This window comes from Helianthus annuus, chromosome 3, assembly GCF_002127325.2.
Source record: "Helianthus annuus cultivar XRQ/B chromosome 3, HanXRQr2.0-SUNRISE, whole genome shotgun sequence".
Taxonomy (NCBI): Eukaryota; Viridiplantae; Streptophyta; class Magnoliopsida; order Asterales; family Asteraceae; genus Helianthus; species Helianthus annuus.
The window spans coordinates 68,524,206-68,546,876 of NC_035435.2; the positions used below are offsets into that span (position 1 = coordinate 68,524,206).

Sequence of the window (22,671 nt, forward strand, 5' to 3'; positions counted from 1 at the left end):
TGATATTGGCTCTCTAAACATGTGCTGCCAATCCAAGAAGTGTTGCATGTGTGTCATGTATCCAAGTCCAATTAACGATGATGATTATTTTGTAGAATGGCCCAATGAAAAAAGAAAGCAAAAGTCCCCCAAGAAGCCCAGTCACGTGAATGTTGACTCAACTCTCAAATCCACATGCTCATGCCACATGAATGATGATATTTTGATGTGTTGATGGACTTTTCCCCAAGTCACGTGTCTCCCCTTTGGACGGTGTGATGATAATGTTGTTTATTTTATATTGAGCCCCTAGATGTGTGTATAGCCGCCAATAAGAAGTCCATATGTGCGGCCCATGTTCACTCCCTATTCGGCCCTGTTCACGTGACTTTGCTGGAGTCATAACATTCACTTAGGATTTCTTTTTTTTTTCTTTTAAATGTCTTCATTCCTTTTTCCAACACATGCGCCGCCTTCTATTTCTCAACCGTAGCCTACGGATTTTGAACCGTAGGTTACGTTTTTTATATTCTGTTCATTCTCTAATTTCTGGCATCACTCCACCGTGGGCTATGGTTTGAATACCGTAGCTTATGGTCAACTTTAGATAAAATACCCAAAGGCCCCTTGACTTTATTGTTCTGTGTTCCCTGTTTCTTTGAGCTATTTTTCGGCCCGAACAACTCTCGTTTAACGTGTTACCTCTTTAACAACCATCCGTGCTCGCCCCGTTTCATCACTAAACTCTCTAACTTCTCCATATTACGCGTTTTACCTGTGAAACCACAAACGCTCGTAGACATCATATTCGACACATATAATCAAGTTCACGACAATAAAACACTTGTTATAATACACTTTAGCACCAGGTTTTCACACACTCCATCAAACTCACCATCGACGATCAGCTGAGATTCGTCGAAGAACCTGTAGAGATTACAGACCGAGATGTTAAGGCTCTCAAGCGCACCAGAATACCTCTTGTCCGAGTTCGTTGGAACTCCCTTCGTGGCCCAGAGTTCACCTGGGAACGAGAAGACCAAATGAAACACAAGTATCCCCAGTTGTTCGAGAAAAGTGCAACCACTACTGACGCTGAAGCTACTGCGGAATTTCGGGACGAAATTCCAAACCAACGGGGGGGATGATGTGACATCCCAGGAAAACCAGGAAACCACGCAACCTAACTAGCTTCCTCAGTAACCACGTGCTAAATTTCGGGACGAAATATCTTTCAAGTTGGGGATGATGTGACAACTCGAGTTTCCAGGGTCTTTCCTCTACATGTTATTTGTTCATAATTGTGTTTGCATAACTTGCTTGCTTTGTAGTTGCACATGTTTGATTATATGCTTGAGATATTATGTTACTGTTTGATTGATGAGCGATAGAAATCTATTAACTGTTTGGGATTATAAACCCACAACCGACGAATCACAGTGAGCCACACACACACACACCACGATGAAAAATATGAAGTTTCGCCACCCCTCTCATTCGACAAAACCTGGGGGTTTCATCATTCACACCCCGACGAAACTAGGGAGTTTCGCCAAAATGGGCTTCGGCCCAAGTAAGCCCAGTTCCACTCACGTTATATTATACGTAAATCATAAGTTGCGTGTAGGATCGTGTAACTGACCCGAACAAGTCGATCAGAGGAGTTTTGATCAGTTTCAGGTGTGGAAAACACGAAACTGACTTAGATACAGCTTGTTCTTCACTTTAAACACTTCTTTGATTGATCTAACACTGTTTACACTCAGAAATCACACCGGCAGCACTTCGGTATGAAAATCAGGAATTGTTACAATGATTTCGCTCGAACCTACTATATATAGCCTTGAGATTTCGCTTGAAACATACATGAGCATCTCAAGCGGAATAAGCATGATGGTGATTCCGCTTGAAAGTAGCCAAGGTCATTTCAAGCGGAATAGCAATCTCAAGCGAAATCACCTTCTATTCAACCTAAAACTTCCTATTTTCTCATACAACGTGCCCTGATCTAACCTATCTAGAGTAAGACTCGATACAAGACGAAGTCGACAGATGCATGCACTAACAGACTCCCCCTCAGATGTTGACGAGTCTTGCGATGTCGAGTCTTTGAAACTTCCGTCTTTATCAGTCTTTGGGCTTTTCTCTTTCTCTCATCTTCAACAGACTCCCCCTAACAATGTGCTGGCATTCCTTAAGTTCATCAGCATCATCTGCTTCAGGATCGTAATCTGACTTTCACAAGTTCAAGATCGTTGCCTAGTTCAACTTTTGTCCACAGAATCGAAACCTGGCTCATGCTCTATCCACAGAATCCTCAGGTATCGGAACCTGACTCTTTAAACACAAGCTTCTCAGGATCGATCATCCTGGCTCAGCTATGCATCTGCACAATCTCTACCTCAAAGTAAATTTCACACATTTACACAATTCAAATATAGATATGTATACACTAACTCAGACTTCCCCTCAAAATTAACTCTATAATCTTGATGAACCACTTGTAGATTAGGTCAACACATTTTGATTTTTTAAACAATGACTCCCCCTCAGAAAGATATCATCATGTTTAGCACTTGGAACTTTGAAAAACAACTTTTCTCCATCAGTTGTCGAAAATCTTTTTAAATTTTTCAAAAGTTTATGCTAAAACACACTAAAAATCTTTTTTTTTTTTGTGAAATAAGAGAAATGTAATGCAGTAAAGAAATATATACAGACACTATTTTTGTGTGTTTGTGTAAGAGGATCATATCAGTTTATGAGACATATCACCAACACCGTTAAGGTTCACTTCATTTTAGGTTCTAAACAATTCACCTAGATTGTCAAACTTATTAAACAATTCACACAAAGTTCAAATGTTTCGAGATATGAGATTAATGTCTTAAGTACTTAAACTTATTCGCGTGTCCCACTACTTGAATATACTCCTGTATCCAGTTCCCAATATTCAGTCTTAAAGGTAAGTATACCACAGATGATATATGTAAAGGGTTAGGTGCAGAACCGTGAGAGCTCAGGTCAGAACTTCTGTTCAGTAGAGAGATGACGGTTCGATTTTTGGTGTGTCCCCTTTAGAGGATCTTTTCTTCAACAGCAATGACTATCAATTTTATTGTTTCATCATTTTGCTGAGGGCTGTGCTATGTTTCAAGCATTTGTAGAAAGTATTATACGGGGACTAGGTCAGAATTTCCATTCAGCAGAAGTCCCAGGATAATACCCCAGATATCACTGAGTATAAAGACCTAGTATCTCAGAAAGAGTGACCTTTCAAACAAGATTTTGGGGGTTACCCATATATCCAAGAAGTTGTTCCCCACGATATAAGCAAGTTTGACTTTAGGTTTATATCTCGTCACAATTTACTAAATGTATAAAAACCTACTGGCATATCCGTAGTGAGATTGTTTATCACATTTTATCTTTTCAAATCTTTAGCATGTTGTGACAGTCCACTGATGTACTATCATTTTCTCTTTTATACACCAAAACTCATTTTTGTTTTATCATGTTTTTGGTGTTTTCAAATTTTCTAATGTTTTTGGATTTTCAGAAATTTACTACTCCCCCTAAAATGCAAACTCATTTAAAGAAAATTTGAAAACAAACTGAGCTCTTGACCCACTAAGTAGAAACAAATTTTGAAAAACAAACTATACAGAAAGTTGACAACCGATATCAAATTGCTTCAATTCGCCATCCACTTGGCATAAACAATCAGAACTCCCCCTTTCAACAAACTATTTTCTCATTAAGATTTCAAAACACTTAAGTTTGTTTTAATAAAAATGATTTTTCCGGAAAATAAATTTGTTTTTACCACTTATAGGGATTGGTTCATCATCTTGTTCAATTTTAACCACTTGTAGTAAATCAAGTACAACTTAATGTCCCTGATTTACCACTTGCAAGTATGCAACCTCTGTACCACTTGTAAAAATATGCACATCAATTAACCACATGTAGGAATAAAACATCTACACAAACCATTTTACCAATCAAGATGCCGATTCCTGCTTCGCACTTACCAACCTGGAAGCTCCGGCATAGTCCTTCACCTTTAAACATGTAAACACATTTAAATTTTTCACGAAAAACTATTTAAACATGAATGATGCCGATTCCTGATCCACGATTACAAACTTGGGATCTCCGGCAAGTCCAGATTTTCAAGGAAAGAGAATTTCCACCCAAGTCTTACCAACCTTGGGTGTTTTCAGCTCTTGTTCAGTCGGGTTATAAGTTGCTTTCTTTGTTGCATAAAAATCTTTAACGCCTTTTACTTTCCCATCAATCATTTTTCCAAAAAATTTCTTAATATTCCCATTGAATGTTTTCTCGACATCAAACTCTTTCTTCTCGGAATAAAACTGATCTGAGATTTCAACCTTACCAACATTCTTCAATGATGGAATTTTAACATCATCCATTGAAGACACAGATTCTTCTTTTAACTCAACCTGTGGCTCTTCTGGCTTTGTGGAACCAGAATTATCGCCGACTTTTTTAGAAACATTCTTAACAACCCACACTTGGTTGTCTTTGGCTTTCTTTTTATAAAAAAATTTCTTTGAACTCTCACCAACTTCATAAGTTGAATTATCAAAAGTTTTGAACTCTTCAGTTGGTGGTTCAACATCGACAACTTTTTCTTTCAATTTTTCAGAAATTCCCTGTTTTGGTTTTGCAGTTTGAGAACAAGTTGATGCAATGTGACCAACTTCATTGCATTTGAAACAGGTTCGAGTCTCTATTGGATGAAACACTCCAGTTCCTTTCCTTTGCTTCTCAGCAACAAACTCCTGGTTTGATTGTTTCCAGAACGGTTTCTTCTGTTCATCCTCAGCACTTCCACCTGAAACAAATTCTGTTTTTGGTTTAGAATTTTTCTCATTTTTATAATTTTCCGGTGGAATAAAACCTAAACCTTTCTTTTTGAAATTACCATTATGGTTTGGTTTCTTTTGAAAATGAGAACCAGAATTGTAACCCTTTTTCTTGTTTAATCGCTGTTGAACTCTTGAAGTGTATTTTTTAGGTTTTCCAGTAAGATTTAAATCTTTTATTTCAGAAATATTAATTTCTGTCATTTTGAAAACCTTTTTGATCATTTCAAATCTAACACTTCTTATTGGAAACTCTTTGTCAGAATATAAATTTTCAGAATCATTTAAAGTGTATGCCACTTCAAATGATTCATCATCCAAATTCGATTTTGATAATAAAAACTCTTTACTGTATGCCCTTTTAACCAATGGTTTTGGACTGTTGACTGACGAACTTGACCCTCCAGATTCACACTTTGACTCAGACTCCTCATCAGTATCCAACACCTGATCGACCACCTTTTTTATTAACTCAGACTCATGATCAGTGTCAGACGATGTGAAAATGACGTCAATGTTTTCTGGTAATTCACCAGTTGTATCGGTTTTTAACTTTATATTGACTGCTTTTTCCAGTTGCTCCTCATTTGGTTTTCTGGGAGAATAACCTTCCCAGATCGGAGGCGGACACTTGTTATAGCTAAAAGTCGGTTTCTTACCAGTATCCTTCTTCTTAGGCTTGTCATCTTGAAAAGCTTCCATACCTGCAACAGTCGGATAAATTCGATCAATAAGATAATCAGAACTGGAATAACTCTATAATAAGCGTCTGATTCTCTCATTCTCAATTTTTTTTCTCCAACTCTTGTTTCAGTGTAGCACATTCTTCAATGTAATGATTTATAGCTTTTTGCTTAGACATCATTGTTGCATTCATCATCGTCAAAGCGTCTTCTCTCTCAGAATTTGTCTTTTGAAGACCAGTTACTGTTCTGTTCAAAACATCGTAAGATTCCTTCACGTAATTGAGATTGAACAGTAATTGTTCCTTCATTTTCTCATACTCTGCCAGCTTTTCAACTTTAGCTGCACAGTCTTTGCATGGTTCTAAACACTACAAACAAGGTTTGATGACTTCCACAATCTTTTCGACTTCGATAATTCTCTCCATTTCAACAACTTTTTCAGCTTCAGATACCTTTTCTGTTTCAACAATCTTCTCAGCAGCAACTTTAACTTCTTCATATTGAACAGTCTCATCTTTTTTAGTAACACTTTCATACTTCATTTCTTTTTGTTCTTTTGCCCTCGTTTCTCCTTCAGTTTCTCCAAGCGATCTGCAAAATAAAAATGAAAACTTTCAGGAGAGAGATGAGATTTTGCAACATTAATATGTCTTTCTTCTTCATCATCACTGTTGTCATCAGTTGGTGATTGATCGAACTCTACTGATTTTTTAGAACTCTCATCCGAAGATCCAGAATCAGATGGTGTTTGATCAAAAACAATTTCTTTTTCTGAACTATCATCTGGAATCTGTTAGCTTTCATCTGATGAAACAGACTTTTCGTCTTCATTCTTCACACTTTCACCAATAGATTTCATCCACTCGATGAACATGTCTGGTTCTTTCACAATCTTAGCAATGAAAGCTTTGAAATCTCCCTTTTTATCCATAAACATATCCCAGCTAAAGCCTTCAGGTAATCTTTCATCATCTTTATTGATTAAGCATGCCTTGCTGTTGGATGAGATGTATTTTTCCCAGCTGAAATCTTCTTGATTCACCAAACATGCTCTCTTTGAATCCTCAATCACTTTTCTACCATGAGCTACTTGTGGTTCTTGTTGCTGTTGTTGACCAACTTGTTGATATATGGCTTTCCGGTAGTAGTAATCTTTTCCGAACGGATTCTTTGCTTCACTAGCTTCTCTGTTCTTGCACTCCCTCTAGAAATGACCTTTTTCCCTGCATTGAAAACAAGTAACTTTAGATTTATCGAAACCTAAAGTAGATACATGTGCATCAAGAAAATCATTTCTTCCAGTGATCAGCTTGAACTTTTCTGCTCTTCTAAGGACACTAGCCTTTGTAGTACATTTTCACATCCTGTTGACCACTTGGATTGTTCATCCTCGTAATCTTTTGTTGTTCCAGATCCTGACCCTCTATCTTCTCAATAAACTGAGAAATCGTCAATCCATAATACACCCCAGTGTTCTTTAGAATCATCAAATAAGTTCCCCACTCTTTCTGCTGTAAAGCATCAGCTAACTTGTCTACCCAATCTTCACGATCTTTTGTTATGCTCAGTATCGACATGGATCGAACTAAGTGGCAATATCGTTCAATTAGCTTCTTTGTATCTTCCCCGGGCAAACTTGTAAAAAGATCAAATTCTTTCTTGAACAATGCCTTCTTGCTTTTAATCATGTGTTCACTACCCTCAAACATGACTCTAAGAGCATCTCAAATTGATTTTGAAGTTTTGTCATGCTGAAGCAATATGAAGATGTCTTCTTTGATAGCTTGCTGAAGTAGACTGATCATCATTTTTTCAGCTCTATGCATTTCTCGTTCTTTGTCATTGAACTCTGAGATTTCTTTTTCAGTTTGCAGTTCAGTACGAGGCAGAACATATCTCTTCAAAATACACTCCCATGATCTCAGATGATTAGCTTATACCTAGTTTTCGAACCTATCTTTCCATCCGTAATACTCCTCAATGCTTATTAGCTTCGGGGGTTTTTGGGTAGTTCCCGTTTCGTTTTCCAAATTCATGTTTTGAGCAACGATAGCCAGAGTAGTCGGAGATGTGGCGAACGCGTTGTAAAACTCTTCACTCATAATTCTTGTTCAAGCGAAATAACCAAACAGCCTTTTCAAGCGAAATCTCAAATCAGCCCTTTCAAGCGGAATAAGCAGTATACAGTTTCAAGCTGAATGTCAGTTGAAGCAGAATCACCTACACACTTCAAGTGAAATCTGACTGAGTTGGTTTGAAGCGAAATCACTAATTTCGCTTGAAATTTTTCAAGCGGAATCCCAAACTTGAAGCGGAATCAGACAATTTCGAGCAGAATATGTCAAGCGAAATCACAATCTCGAGCGGAATCAGAAACTGTACTTTCAAGCAGAATCACTTCTCGAGTTCATTTTTGCCATTTTTAATGTGAATTTTAGTATGTAACCTTCTAGGCTTTGTTAATACACACTTTTACACAATCTGTGAAAAATTGATCCGATTTTGACCGTTAAATCTTGTTCTGATGAAGAAAGAAGGTGTAGAAGTCAGAAAACACAACGAAATCCAGCTGAATTCTGCAGAACTCCTCCTCCTAAGCTCTGATACCAATTGTAGGATCGTGTAACTGACCCAAACGAGTCGATCAGAGGAGTTTTGATCAGTTTCAGGTGCGGAAAACAAGAAACTGACTTAGATACAGCTTGTTCTTCACTTTAAACACTTCTTTGATTGATCTAACACTGTTTACAATCAGAAATCACACCGGCAACACTTCGGTATGAAAATCAGGAATTGTTACAATGATTTCGCTCGAACCTACTATATATAGCCTGGAGATTTCGCTTGAAACATACATGAGCATCTCAAGCGGAATAGCAATCTCAAGCGAAATCACCTTCTATTCAACCTAAAACTTCCTATTTTCTCGTACAACGTGCCCTGATCTAACCTATCTAGAGTAAGACTCGATACAAGACGAAGTCGACAGATGCATGCACTAAAATTGCGAAACCCTAGGCTCTCCTTTTCACTAGACGACAGTTATCAATCACCATTCCTCTCGAAGTTCTTGCTCTCCCTCGAAGTTTTTGCTTATTTCATCTCGTAACCGGTTAGTCTCGTTGGTCGATTCGATTTACGTAATATTGTGGGTGTAGATAACTATCATTATAAGTGAGATTGTTTCTAGATGATTTGGCTACGATTAATGCTTGAATTGAAAATCATGTTATTAGGGTTTTGATGTGCTTGTGCTAAACGATTTGTTTAGAAACTGCATGATAGTAACTCATGGAATTGTATTCATTCATGTTCACTAGTTAGAGCCATGCTTCTGTTGATATTGTACTTGTGTTGAATGGAACTGATCATCAAATACATTCTTGTTACAATCTGAATCATATATGGTTACTTTAGGATTTAGAGTTCATGCTAGATATTAAATACTCTGATGTATTTGGAAAGATGATTAGTAGCAGTAATGTTTATTGGATTTGGAAGATAACTGTATGATTGATGATAATGGTGAAACAGTTGATGATGATTAGGGTTTTCACCGTGTGAGTATGACAAACTGTTACAGTAATGATGAAAGTCCCACCCGACAAAACACCCTTAACGACAAAACTCTGTAGAGTTTCGTCACATACGATGTCGACAAAACATGCAAGGTTTAGTCACACCTCAAAGCCGACGAAACATGGGAGGTTTCGTCACCCTGAGGTTTCGTCGCCTGGAGTTTCGCCGCCCAGAGTATGATTCACAGCAGACTGTGCTTAACATGTGTATGAAACTTGAATGCTCACTAATTAACTGGTTGTGATGTGGATCAAGATTGAGGAAATATGAGTTTGCATGCGATACACAAATGTGAACTGTGGACTAATATGAACTAGAATAACTGTTAAGTACTATGTGATAGTGTTTCCTGAATACACATTATGATCATGACTTATACGCGAACAATGTGGATGTCAACTAATTGTGAATGTATGATTAATATAGGCTTTGACTGAATATTTGAGAACAAGTGGTTAACCATACCGAGCAAACCAAGGTGAGTTCACACTTTCTATAAGGCATGGGATTCCCGGTGGTTTGGGAATGGGTTAAGAAGCTAAAACAGAACCTACATATTCACCTTTAACAGAATATGTACCTCCATCCTCGTTGAGAAGGATGGCAACATTAACCTGTGTATTCTCTTTGGATAGATTACGTACCTCCGTCCTCAGTTGGAAGGACGACAACCTATAACTTACTAGACAAAACTCTATCATTAAGTCCCTCATTTTTATATCGACTTAATCGTCGCGCCAATGGCGAGCGGGTCATTAGTTAATAGCGCTATTAGGGTTGACAAGCCTCACACCGTGCCAGGAGGATGAGCGTGTACTAATGGATCTGGGCACTTAGTCAATGATGATAGACATTAACGTAGGGCACAACTTTCTCAGTCAGTTGTCGATATGGTATGGTCTAGTGGTTACATAGGGTAGCCCCCCACTGGTTATGGTTTGGGAAAAACAATGAATTGGGTAACTCTTGGTTTTTAAATGAACTCGTGGTTTTTGAAGCAACTATATATCGGATAACCAACTATGAACTCGCTCAACTTTGTTGTTGACTCGTTGTTACATGCCTTGCAGGTCGTTAGAGGTTAGCTGGAGCTTGCAGGGGAGCCGAAGTCGTTGTGGTACATGGACTGTTGAGTTCCATGATAAACATTGAACTTTTAAACTTATACTTTGGTTTTTGGTTTCAACTTTACTGCTTCCGCTGATATCGTGAATTGGATTAACTTGTTGAACACCAGTTATATTGTGTGGTTGGACTTTTATTTATTTAAATTACATTGTTCAATATGATTGGTGGCTGGATCCTGGTGAGTCACGCCTCCTGCGGTGATACTCCGCTTGTGGATTTTGGGGGTGTGACAGAGGCCTCCTTATATAATTCTGATCGGAGTTCTCTCGCGCCCCGCGAGAATTACAAGGCTAGGCCTTCGCGGCCCGCGAGGCCACTAGGGTAGGCCCTAGCTTGGTCGACTCACACCGTAGATCTCACACGCACAGGGACACATGGCGCAACCTGGTGTCGCCTGGTGTTACTCGGTCGCAACCCGCGACTATTTATGTTTTTATTTGATTTTTAATAATATAAAGGTATTTTAGGGTTATTTTTCGTATACGGGGTATATTTTAGAACGTATAGGAGTATTTTAACGGTTTTGGGAGAGTTGTTATATCCTCCCCACCTTGTTTTTAGATCTCGTCCACGAGGTCTATTGGAACAGGTGTGGATATTTCCTCTGCATCTTTGACTCGAGCTCCCAAGTGTATTCTGGTCTTCTCTTGGAATCCCATTTCAATTTGACTAGAACTAATCTCTTATGTTTGAGATTCTTGATCTTTCTATCTTCCATCTGCAGGGGTTTCTCCACAAAACTTAAGCGTCGCATTTACCTCTATGTCTTTAAGAGGTACAATTAAGGATTCGTCTGCTAAGCACTTCTTGAGATTTCATACATGAAGTACATCATGTATTCCTGCCATTTCCTCTAGCAGTTGTAGCTGGTAAGCTACTTGTCCTATTCTTCTAATAATCTCAAAGGTTCCAACATACCTGGGGCTTAGCTTTCCCCTTTTTATAAATCTAACCACTCCTTTCCATGGAGAAACTTTTAATAATATCTTATCTCCTATTTCAAATTCCAATGGTTTTCGTCTGTTGTCAGCATAACTCTTTTGACGATCTCCTGCTGCTTTTAGCCTTTCCTTGACTTGAATAATCTTGTTCGTTGTTTCCTGTACTATCTCTGGTCCAGACAGTTGTTGATATACGTTAAATTATACATGTTTTTACACCCCAAAACACTTCCGTTTTAAGCGTCTTTTACTGAAAACACGACGTTTAGGCACCAAATTCGGTACTTTTATATTTTCAGGTCTTAAACAGAGCATAAGGGAAAATTCTGGTGAAAACGGACAAATTCTGATGCATTTCTGATGAAAAGAACAAAATTCTAATGACTGCCAGGTGTGGCACGACCGTGCCATCTGACGGCACTACCTTGCCGATGCTCCGATCTCGGAAGCACTACCAGTGCGACCGGGAGTGCCAACCTTTTCTCGGGCCGAACTACCGTGTGACCCGACGCATGACCGTGCCAAGGCTTGACCAGGGTTTCTCACCAACATTTCTGATGATGTCGCACTACCATGCCGATCTAATGACCCAGGCAACTCGTCCACTAGTCCACTTGGCTGACTTGGGATCGGAAAAACTGACGTCACCCGACAACACCTGTCGCACGACCGTGCGACTCGTGGCACGATCGTGCCGATGGGAAAATCTCCTATAAATAGCAGCATTCGCTACTGGTTCAAGTGTTGGGTTTTTCTCCATGTTTCTGGGCGATTTCTGGGTTCCGAAGCAGTCCTGATCAGACCAATTTGAAGCTTAAAGACCGAATAGGAGCATAACCGATCCAACCCATCAATTCCTTGCTTGTTTATGGTTCGATTCCTTGTTCTTGAACATGTATTTTGATCATTTTGCAAGTTATGAGCTGATGTTAGGTTATGTTTAATGTAGTTTATGTAATAGTAGTTATAAACTTGTTTCTTGAATAATCTTTATGTTGTAATCTTGTTTGTCTGAAACTTTAGTACTTTTTCATGTTTGAATCTTCATGATTATATAATGAACATTTCATTGATGTTGAGTTCTTGATTTTGTTTGATTGTCTTGGATAATGAATCTGTGGTTAGTGGGATGGTAACTATTTCTTGATTAATCACTTGTTTGTAAACTTGTTTACACCATGAGACTCGAGAGGGGTATTGATTTTATCTAAGATATATCTTATGTTGATTAGGAATGCTTTCTTGCACGTAAGGGTTCTAACGAATTATATGGTGTTGATTACATGTTCTTGCATGCGGTTTATGTCCTTGTTTAGTAGTTTTGGTCTGAAATTGCTGACATGGTAGATTTGTGTTCAAGACTTGTAAAGGTGAAATTTGTTGTTATATGATCTACTTAAATGCTTATCCTCGTGGCTGTATTGTGACCATCGGTATTGCTTTCTTTGATAAGTGAGGTTAGAAAACTCCTAGCGGATGACTAATCTATCTTTAAAGGTTCACATGAATGAATATCAATAGCTCGCTAAAGAATGAGTTTAGGTGGTTAACGTGTGTTTATCGCGTTAACTTTCCAAAGAATCATCATGTTAGAAAACTCCTAGCGGATGACTAACTGTCTCGAAATTGGAAAATTGATTAAGTGCTTTTGTGACATATCTGATAGATACCATGTTTAGGTTGTTTGTGAAACAAGATAATAGTATATTTATGTTTTAGATATAATTTAGATAGCTTAGTTAAACAACCATTCACCTATCTTTTTATCTGGTAATCTAATGACAAAGATTTAGTACATTATAACGCCCGTGTTCCATGGATCGATATCTGGCTCTTACCAATACTTTGCTACATATATGACGGGATACACTTGTCCTTTGTTGTGTGTGTTTTAACGTTAAGGTATAAACCATTTTTATAAATATAAAACACATTCCACTAGGCGTGTGAAGATACTGTAAATAAATGTATATAACCGCCCACACCAAGTTTTTGGCGCCGTTGCCGGGAACACAACGAAATTAATGGAAGAATCCGAGTCAGTATTTTAACGGTGTACAAACTGTTAATAATTGTGAATACTTCTTGTACATTTTTGTATTTATTTGTTTTCTTATTTACTAACTTGTTAATATTTAACTGATTTACTAACTTTTCTTTTTCTGTTTTACTAACCAACTAACCGACGGACTCAACTGACCACTAACATTACTAACTTTTTACTAACTTTTCGACTAACATTTATTTTCGTTTATTTATTTTATTCGGTTAATGTGTTTGGGATCGAATCATTTTCCCTTATTATTTCATTTCTGTTTATATTTATGTATGAGTTCGCACGTCGAACTGCTTATATATATACTATAATTATTTCATTTCTGCATTTAATTATTTACGTTCAGTTTGTCATTTATTTATTTCTGTCCATTTAATTATTAAAATTAACCACTTATTCATTTAATTTTTCGTACTCATTTGTTTATTTATTTATTCCACAGAAATAAAATATAACTTTCTGATAAAATCATCAGATTTTCTGATATATTCCAATGAGTTTATCAGATTTTCTAATGGATTCTCATAAACCCATTAGATATTCTAAAAACAACAAAGTTCCATTTCTGATGCATTTTACCAGAATTTCTGGTAATTCTGATGGATTTATCAGAAATTCTGATGGAACGAAATCTTTCATCAGATTTTTATCAGAAGTTTATTAAACCTTATCAGATTATATGATATATAAAAACAAACTAAAAAGTTTCCTCAGGATTCTGATGTTTGTCATCATCATTTCTGGTAAACAGCCAAAAACAGCTTTCGGATGTAAATAAGTAAATATTCCAGTAAATATTTAACTAGATTTGTTTCGTTACTTGTATATGTTTTTATCTAATATGTTTTGTTATTATTATTACTTGTTTCTTATAGTATTATTACGTTCTTTTATCTGTATAATGCCTTCCTTTTTACGTGCAGGCAAATGTCCACGCCCCCTTCACCCGCTAATGCTGAGCTAGCTAACGAACCAGAAAATAATCTAAGAAGAAGTAGGTGGCTTCGCGAAAGATCACTTGTCGTTACACAAAGGATTGCGGTTGCAATCGACGAACCAGTGATACTTTCTGACAACGAGAGTTCAGAGGACGACACAGGAAGCATTATGGCAGAAGACGACCAGCCTTTAAATGAGACCGACCATGTAGGAGGAGACGGATTGCTACCGAGCATTGCCAGATCTACGATAGCAGCAAGGAGTTTTGAAATTAAATCTAGTATTATTAACATGTTACAAAATTCTGTGCAGTTTGATGGGAAGGATCACGAAGATCCAGGTCGGCACATCGCTTCGTTTCTCGAGGTGTGCTCGACCTTCAAGTTAAGAGACGTTTCTGAAGACGCAATTCGTTTGCGACTCTTTCCATTCTCTTTGCGAGACAAAGCCCGATCTTGGCTTTTGTCACTTCCAGCAGGGTCCATCACGACTTGGAACGAGATGGCAGATCTTTTTATGCAAAAATATTTCCCGCCGGAAAAGACAGCTAAGCTTAAAAATCGTATTATGACATTCAAACTGGACAAAGGAGAATCTCTACACGCAGCTTGGGAGAGGTTCAAAGATCTTTTGATCGATGTCCCACATCATGGGTTGTCCAAAAGGCAACTTGTGTTGAACTTCTACCAAGGACTCAATTACGACTCACAAGAACGTTTAGATGTTTATGCAGGAGGCGATCTTGGAACAAAAACACCCAATGAAGCCTACGCAATCATAGAAAATGCTACCTTGAAGTCGAGTTCTCGTCACGGTGGAGTGCGAAATAAAGCATCATCCATTCCTGGAGTTCATCAAGTGGATACACATACGGCTCTTGTAGCACAGATTGGAGCTTTGGCAGCAAGATTAGATCAAGCTCAGAACTTTAGGGGTACATGGTAGAGAGAGTGGTATAAAAATCTTGAGTTATTTTATAAAAATATGGAGTAGAGAGAATGATGGTAGAGAAAGTGGTTTAAAAAATAATGGGATGAAAGGTACATATAATGTTTTAATTGTTAAAAAAAAGAATATTACCGTTTATTACCGTTCAACGGTAATAATTTTGAATCCCGACACGTTTCACCCCGTTATCACCTTCGCAAGAATCCACGTTTCCGTCGTATAACGTTGTTGGGGGCGGTGTGAAGTGGCACGATGGGGTGCCATGAGAGGGGGTGGCGCCTTATGCCGCACCATAGTCTTAGGATTGTGGTTCAAGTTAGGTTGATAGGAATTTGACATGCGATTTTCAATTTGGTTATGATAGGTCAATCATCTATCTTTCATTGTAATAATAATTTTATAATTATGAAATCTTACATTAGAATAAAGTAAAACGAATTTTTGCCACTTGGGAGCCACTTAAACCATTAATTGCTACATGACATTGTTATATTCTTATTATATTGCTTTAGAAGGGAATACACAAAGCCTTTGTTTCACTTCTTTTTTAACAATGCTAAAGAAATTAGACTTTCCTTTTGTGCACACCATTTCCTTTTGAATGTGATTGCAAATCACAAACCCTAATATTTCTTTCATATCCTCATCACAATTGCGTTTGCATATTCACTTTCCAATAACCCTACATGTGAATCAAAAGAAATCAACCACTAACAGGTATGTTAAATCACGATTTTGTTTGTTGGAAACCTAAATTCCCTTTTTTTTTTGACTAGGTGTGCTTTGAACTTCAAATTATAGAACATGCTTTACACAGTTTCTTTATATATAGATAGTCAACAAATATATTAACTTAAAAATGTAGATAAAACAAGATATAAAAAGCAATCGCAAAAGTTGCTTTCACGAGAATAGAGCAAGTGCACTTGACTTATTTACAACAACGGCAAAAAGAGAAGCATTAAAGCCAGCACCGAATTCTTCGAGAACCCTATAGTAGATCCGCTGCAACCCAACTTATTGTTGTGATATGAGCATTGAGGACGGTTCCTGATATAAACATTTAATCAGGAATATGTTAAGTTGGGTTATGAGATATGGTTTATCAAAATGTTTTTTTTAGAATCAAAGACAGTTATTAATACATTGTGGACTTTTTAATAACCTCTTTTAAAAATTTGTTAATGATGTAATAACATTATTTTTTTGTCACGATTTATCTATCTTAAAATAATGGTAAAGAAAATGTTTGCATGTTAAGTGACCACTTAAAAAGCAACTAGTTTCAACCGAACCGAGATAGAACTCGTTATCCCTCCTTTAAATACAGGTTTTCATAAGCAAATTATTTTTTAAAATCTTAGATGACAAATTAATGGGGTTACTTTTTATGAAAAAATATGGATTAGTAGGTACTAACATATCATATTTTGTGTCTTACAGTTTACAAAAACTGAATGTACAGGAACAAAGCATTTTTTTTTCTTGTAGCAGTTAAAGTCGTTATTAGAAATTTAGAATAACGACTTTACCTATATTAGGGATGAAGCCGTTAACCTTCAAAATAAGACTAACACCTTTTAATATTGGTATCATATCTACAACTCCATACACCGACAACCAAGGTTTTAAAGAAACAAATTGATAATGATCAACACGAAACCTTTTAAAAGAAATCCATTTTAAAAAAGCTCGATTTCTAAGTTTACGAGAAATAGTATGACAAAGTCGCTATCTAAGTAGCAACTTCACCTTTATCCGAGGTGAAGTCGCTATCTCGAATTAACGATCTCAACTAACACAAAAAAAAAAATAAATAAATAAATAAAAAAAAAAAAGGAGAATAGTTAATCAAAATCCCAAAAAAAAAAAAAAAAAAAAAAAAAAAAAAAAAAAAATTGACCAATTAAAAAAAAAAACAAGAGTAAATTACTTTTTGAGTCCCTGTGTTTTAGTGGTTTTAACCACTTGAGTCCAAAATCAAAAAGTTTAACGCCCTGAGTCCTTAGCCATTTATTTTATAACGTTTTGAGTCCAATTTTGTTCATTTTATAACGATTTGAGTCCAAAAAATTGGACTCAAAAGGTTAAAATTTGGACTCAAAAGTACTCAAATGGTTAATGAAAATGCTTATAGGGACTCAGGTCGTTAAACTTTTTGCTTTTGGACTCAACTAGTTAAAACCACTAAAACACAGGAACTCAAAAAGTAATTTACCAAAAAAACAAATATCCTAATATAAGTAAAAAGTACGTACAACTAAGACAAAAAACGAGACACTAGTTGATTAAAACCCCATAAAAAAACTGACCAGTTTAAAAAAAAAAAAACAATTTTCCTAAATGTAAGTAAAAAGTAGGAGAAGGAAGAAAAATACTTGGATGCACAAAAGGTGATAGTGTAATCAGCCCCTGAACAAGTAAAAATACTTGTTGGATCATCATAAGCATAACTATACGAGGTGGGGCATGCAGACTTAAACTTCTTCGAGTAATACGTTGGTTGGCACGTTACAGGATTCCCATAAACACCCCGACAACAATACTCATCGGTATTGAACACATCACAAGCACTCCGACAAGCCACCACCTTACCACCAGCCTTAATCGAAAGTTCCGGCGGACAATTCTGTCGTAAGTCACCGACGCAACCCGCAATGCTACAGTTTCCCTTACCGTTAACCGGTCTAACCGACATCGGTAAGTTAAAGCCATCAACAAGACTAACATCGTACCAATCCTGTGTTGTGAGAGTAAACTCGGCTAGGGTTGATGGGGTAGCGCCGGAGGCTGAACACTGAAGGGACGAGCCGCATCTGCCGGTTAGGCATGTACCGTTACCGTTGCTGTCGAAGTTGCACTTGGTTCGACCCCATATCCGGCCTGACCAACCGACTGGTGCGGTGTGCACCTTCGATTCTTTGGCTCGTAAGGCGTATCCTCCACCGCCAAAGCTGTCACCAGGTGTGATCGCTGGCCAGATTGTCTCGTCGCAGTCGTTTATGATGGTGAAAACCCTTGCACAGTCTGATAATATATGTCCTGTAAATTTTGCAATGTGTTAGAAACTAATCAAAACTGTTAGTTAATCATATATACAACATGGGCAGACCCTTGAGATTTTTTAACTTTACTAGAAAAGATCATTCAACATGTTGTGTTTGAGAAAAAAAATGTAATGAAAAAAAAAAATAAGTATCTGATGAAGTCTGTCCAAATCTTCGTTGTAACTATTAGTTTTACCGATTGTATCGACGCTTTATTATAATTTATATGATCGACGAACCCAAATAAAAAATTCAGACTTCAAGTTAAAAGACATCCGAACATCGATCGAGAAAACCTGACCCCGGTGGTAAAAGAATCAAGGGTCTGTCACCGTAACAGTTGTATTTATTTAAATACTAGGTTATTTTCCCGTGTAATACACGGGGTGAATCATAATTATAATGTGAAATAAAAAAAATACGATCATAATAATAATATGATCTAAGTATATATAATATAGAGTAATATGCAGACCGAATACGAAATAAATATTGAAGTTTGTATAGCAATTGATAATAATATGATCAGTTATTTGTTTTAGAATTTGTCATAGAAACTTAAAATTTTGTACCACTACTAATATTTATTGTGACATTTTTTTGTTCAAAGGTAACGTGTCTGATTTTATCTGATAATAGATTATTCTGACGGGTTAATGTTGGCATAATATTATATTTTCTACCATTCAAATATAGTTTCCTCACTTTCTCTATCATTAACATTAATATAAGGTATGCTTGTATTGAAAGCTATAAACCAATACGAATTGTACGAAATAATTACTTTTATCACAATTAGTAAGGAAACCAATAAAAACTATTGATAGTGTAATATGTCCTATACCATTTGAAAGGTCTGAAAAAAGACTTATAGACAGATAAAAGTAATGTAAATGAATAGACAAAAATTAAATCAATAAAACCAAATAACTATAGTTGAGAAAATACTATGTATAGTGTAATACTTTACATGTATAATTGAACCAATGAAACATATATATAAGTGAAAAAATAAAAATAAAGACATGAGACACCATACGACAACTAAGTAAATCTAAATTTAAAAAAAAAAGTTATGATATTCCGAATGTGAAGATACCTTTCACAGACCTCTACATCTTAGTTACAATAGGAAAAAATATGTAAGTTAAGAGTTTACCATGTTTTAAAACACATATATCTAACTTATCTAAAAATACATGATGTTTTCTATGTGACATAGATAATATGCATATTACTTATTTGACATGGTAAACTTATCTAGAAAAACATGATGTTTTCTATGTGACATAGATAATATGCATAGCATATCAATAGTAAAAAAATATACCTAGTATTTAGAATGAAGTGGAGTTTACAATAAATTACATTTATTCAACTCGTGTAATATACGTGGTTTTAAAGATATAACTTTTTTATCTGGTATATAAAATTACATTTATTCAACCCGTACAATATGGTTCTCATAGATATAACTTTTTATTATTTCATATATAAAATTATATTTATTCAACCCGTACAATAAATCAGGTTTTTAAAAAATATACTTTTTATTATTTAGTATATAAAATTTATTTATTCAACCCCGTGTAGTACACGGGGTTATAACCTAGTTTTATTATAATCATAACTACAAAGAAAAATTTCCTTAAAGTATAGCAATATTAGAAATTATAAAACATCGATATGATGAAATTTAATCATTAAAACATACGAAACTAAGACGGTTAAATAAGTGGGTTAAGCTTGATTGGTTAAACACAATCCAGATCGAATAATTTATCTTATCAATAGATTTACAATCAAAATAAAATTCTAATATAATATTTAAATCTTTTTAATTTAAATTTAAAATTTATCAATAAATTATTGATGTCCTCATTGGATTACATGTGTCCCAAATTATGTTTCTTTTATTATATAGTATAGATATGAATTGTGGTAAAGGTATGAAGAAAGAATTGTGGTAAAGGTACCTGAAGAAAGAAGCAAGATCCATAAGAGGAACACATGCAAGGAGCTTGAGAATGGTGGTGTGATGGCCATGGTTAGGGATGTTGGAGAGAGATTATGGACGATGAAATGAAAGAATATATGGTAAGATGTTAGAATGCATGCATGTGATTTGGTGCTCATAAACTGGAATACGTACGTATGGAGTAAACCTAAATAAGAAAGCAATCACCAACTTTTTAGTATATTAATAACTTAGATTCCAATTCAACCCTTGTCTCAAGCTTGCGAGATTCCTTTTATGTATCAAGTTATTACCATATTACACATTTATGTTTGATTAGTCAAATGATACGACAATATTAAACATATGATTTGAAATGAGTTGAAACTTATCAAAAGTATTCTTCGATATTTAAATACCTAGGGACCTATAAACTTTTTTGTTGATTTAAGGTTGAATTATTATGATGCTAAAATTACTTTTTAGAGTATCTCCAATGTTAAAGGCGTCCTTAAGCGTCCTTAACTGCTACGTCATCTGTCACATAGTATCTTTACAAATTCTTAAAAACCCTTATTTCATCTCCAACCCTGCAAATATTCTTACCTTCTTTAGTTTCCACCTCATCAACTACCCATTACATACAATATTTCAATAAAACTTTTCTTTTTTTACTTTGGGCCCACCTCATCACATAAATCAAGACAAACACATACCCTTGTGTAAGGGCATCTCACCTAAGGACCTCTAAGACCCCCCGTAACGGGGCGTTTTTTTTAAAAAAAATTGCAAAAAAACGCCGGATAACGCCGGAACCCCCATTACATGGGGCGTTTCCGGGCGTTTTTTTTGAAAAAAAATGGCTCCGGCGTGTTTATTAAAACGCTGAACAATGGTTTGAATGCCCAATCAATTGAGGACATGTGGGTTTAGAGAGAGAGATGGGGTTGTGGCCGGATTTTTTGGCCGGATTTTTGGCCGGATTTTTGGCCGGATTTTCTGGGTTTGCAGAAGGGAAGAAGAAGGGCATGAAGAAGAAGAAGAAAGGTTTTTTTTTTAAACTTTGATATTGACACTTAGGCCCCTATACTTTTAAACTTTATTATTTTCTGTTTTGAAACATTAGGCCCTAAAGTAATTTTTTAGTATTGTATTTTTTTAATTTTCTGTATTTTACTTTCTGTTTTTTATTTTCTGTATTTTTATTTTCTTTATTTTTAAGTTCTGTTTTTAATTTTTTAGTATTGTATTTTTTTATGTTTTAAATTAAAAAAAATAATTGGGAAATGATTGCATGGGCATTATTTGAATAATGCCCCACTACACCATTTTATGGTATAATGCCCCTTGCTGACTGGGCTGCCACATGGCGCAAAACGCCCCATGGAGGGGGCATTATAATGTTTAACCATTACGCATGGTCTAAGGATGGATGAGCTCCAATAGTAAGGGCATCCAAGGGGCTCTAAGGCATGGTCTCCAAGGACCCATCGAAGATGGTCTTATAAGTGTCTAAAAAGAGATTGATTTTTTTTTTTGAACGGTAACTATCATTAACGCAAACACCGACCCAAGCCGGGCCGGCAAAAAACAAAACATCAACTATTACATATTTACAAAAGACAACCACTCCCTCCACTCCAAACCTTTGAGTTTCGATCTATAAGAAAACCATAAAAAACCCAAGGCCTTAATCTCACTCAAAATATTATCTATTCTAATAGGCGTATTTGAAAATTTAGCATTGTTCCTAGCTCGCCACAAACTCCAACACCCGATCAAAATAATTCCTTGAACCGCGTCCTTTTTCTTCTCCGAAACGTCAAGGTCTTTAAAAATAGAAAGGAGGTCTTTGAGATAGAAGGCGAAAATGTTTGGAATCTTACATAGAAGGAGAAAATGTTTGGAATCTTACACCAAACACTAACACCGTTCCAAACGTTCGCGGCAATAATGCACGTGTTGAACACATGATCGACCGTTTCTTCTTCCGAATTACATATCGGGCATAAGGAGGCTGTGGTGCCAATATTTCTCTTTATCAGGTCTTTTAAAAAGAGATTGATTAATTGCAAAGTTTTAAGGTAACGGACAAAATGCTTTTCAGGTGAAGAATATGTTTAGACATTCAAAGTAATCAGTTGATTAATTTAGGGTTTGCCTATCTACACACCCATTTCACTATCTACACACTAAAAAAAGGTGTTTTTTGTCCTTACATGCACACCCTGCAGTGTCGAACTGTGGCTAAAACGCGGCGTTTTGGTCCGGTTAACCAGACAAAGACTGACGGGTGTCTGACGAGTCTGTTGACCGGACCAAAACGCCGAGCTTCGGCCGCGTTTTGGTCCTGTCAACCAGACAAAAGACTGACACCCGGTCTGGTTGACAGGACCAAAAGGCGGCCAAAGCTCGGCGTTTTGGTCCGGACAACAGACCCGTCAGACACCCGTCAGTCTTTGTCTGGTTAACCGGACCAAAGCGCCGCGTTTTGGTCATAGTTCGACGCTGCAGAGTAT

General features: G+C 36.4%; 1 protein-coding gene and 1 non-coding gene across 2 annotated transcripts; both read right to left on the bottom strand.

Annotated features, from left to right (window-relative positions):
• Positions 1–14,749: 14,749 nt before the first annotated feature.
• LOC118490950 lies at positions 14,750–14,856 on the bottom strand. The gene has a single exon (XR_004890175.1). It is a non-coding gene; the product is annotated as a small nucleolar RNA R71 (small nucleolar RNA).
• A 1,087-nt stretch (positions 14,857–15,943) lies between these two features.
• Positions 15,944–20,300, bottom strand: LOC110929484 (pathogenesis-related thaumatin-like protein 3.5). The gene is made up of 3 exons (XM_022172643.2): positions 20,172–20,300; positions 17,527–18,190; positions 15,944–16,198 (listed from the first exon to the last, which is right to left on the bottom strand). Exons 1-3 carry the CDS (start codon positions 20,239–20,241, stop codon positions 16,084–16,086), a joined length of 849 nt encoding a protein of 282 aa, XP_022028335.1. The 5' UTR covers positions 20,242–20,300; the 3' UTR covers positions 15,944–16,083.
• Between the last annotated feature and the right edge of the window lie 2,371 nt (positions 20,301–22,671).

Bases quoted from the DNA above. Each gene is read 5' to 3' on its own strand.
- LOC110929484 (XM_022172643.2), bottom strand. From the start codon at position 20,241: ATGGCCATCACACCACCATTCTCAAGCTCCTTGCATGTGTTCCTCTTA. The intron at 18,191-20,171 runs GTACCTTTACCA...CAAAATTTACAG, and splicing joins GATCTTGCTTCTTTCTTCAG to GACATATATTATCAGACTGT. The intron at 16,199-17,526 runs GTATTTTTCTTC...TGTTTATATCAG, and splicing joins ATCACCTTTTGTGCATCCAA to GAACCGTCCTCAATGCTCAT.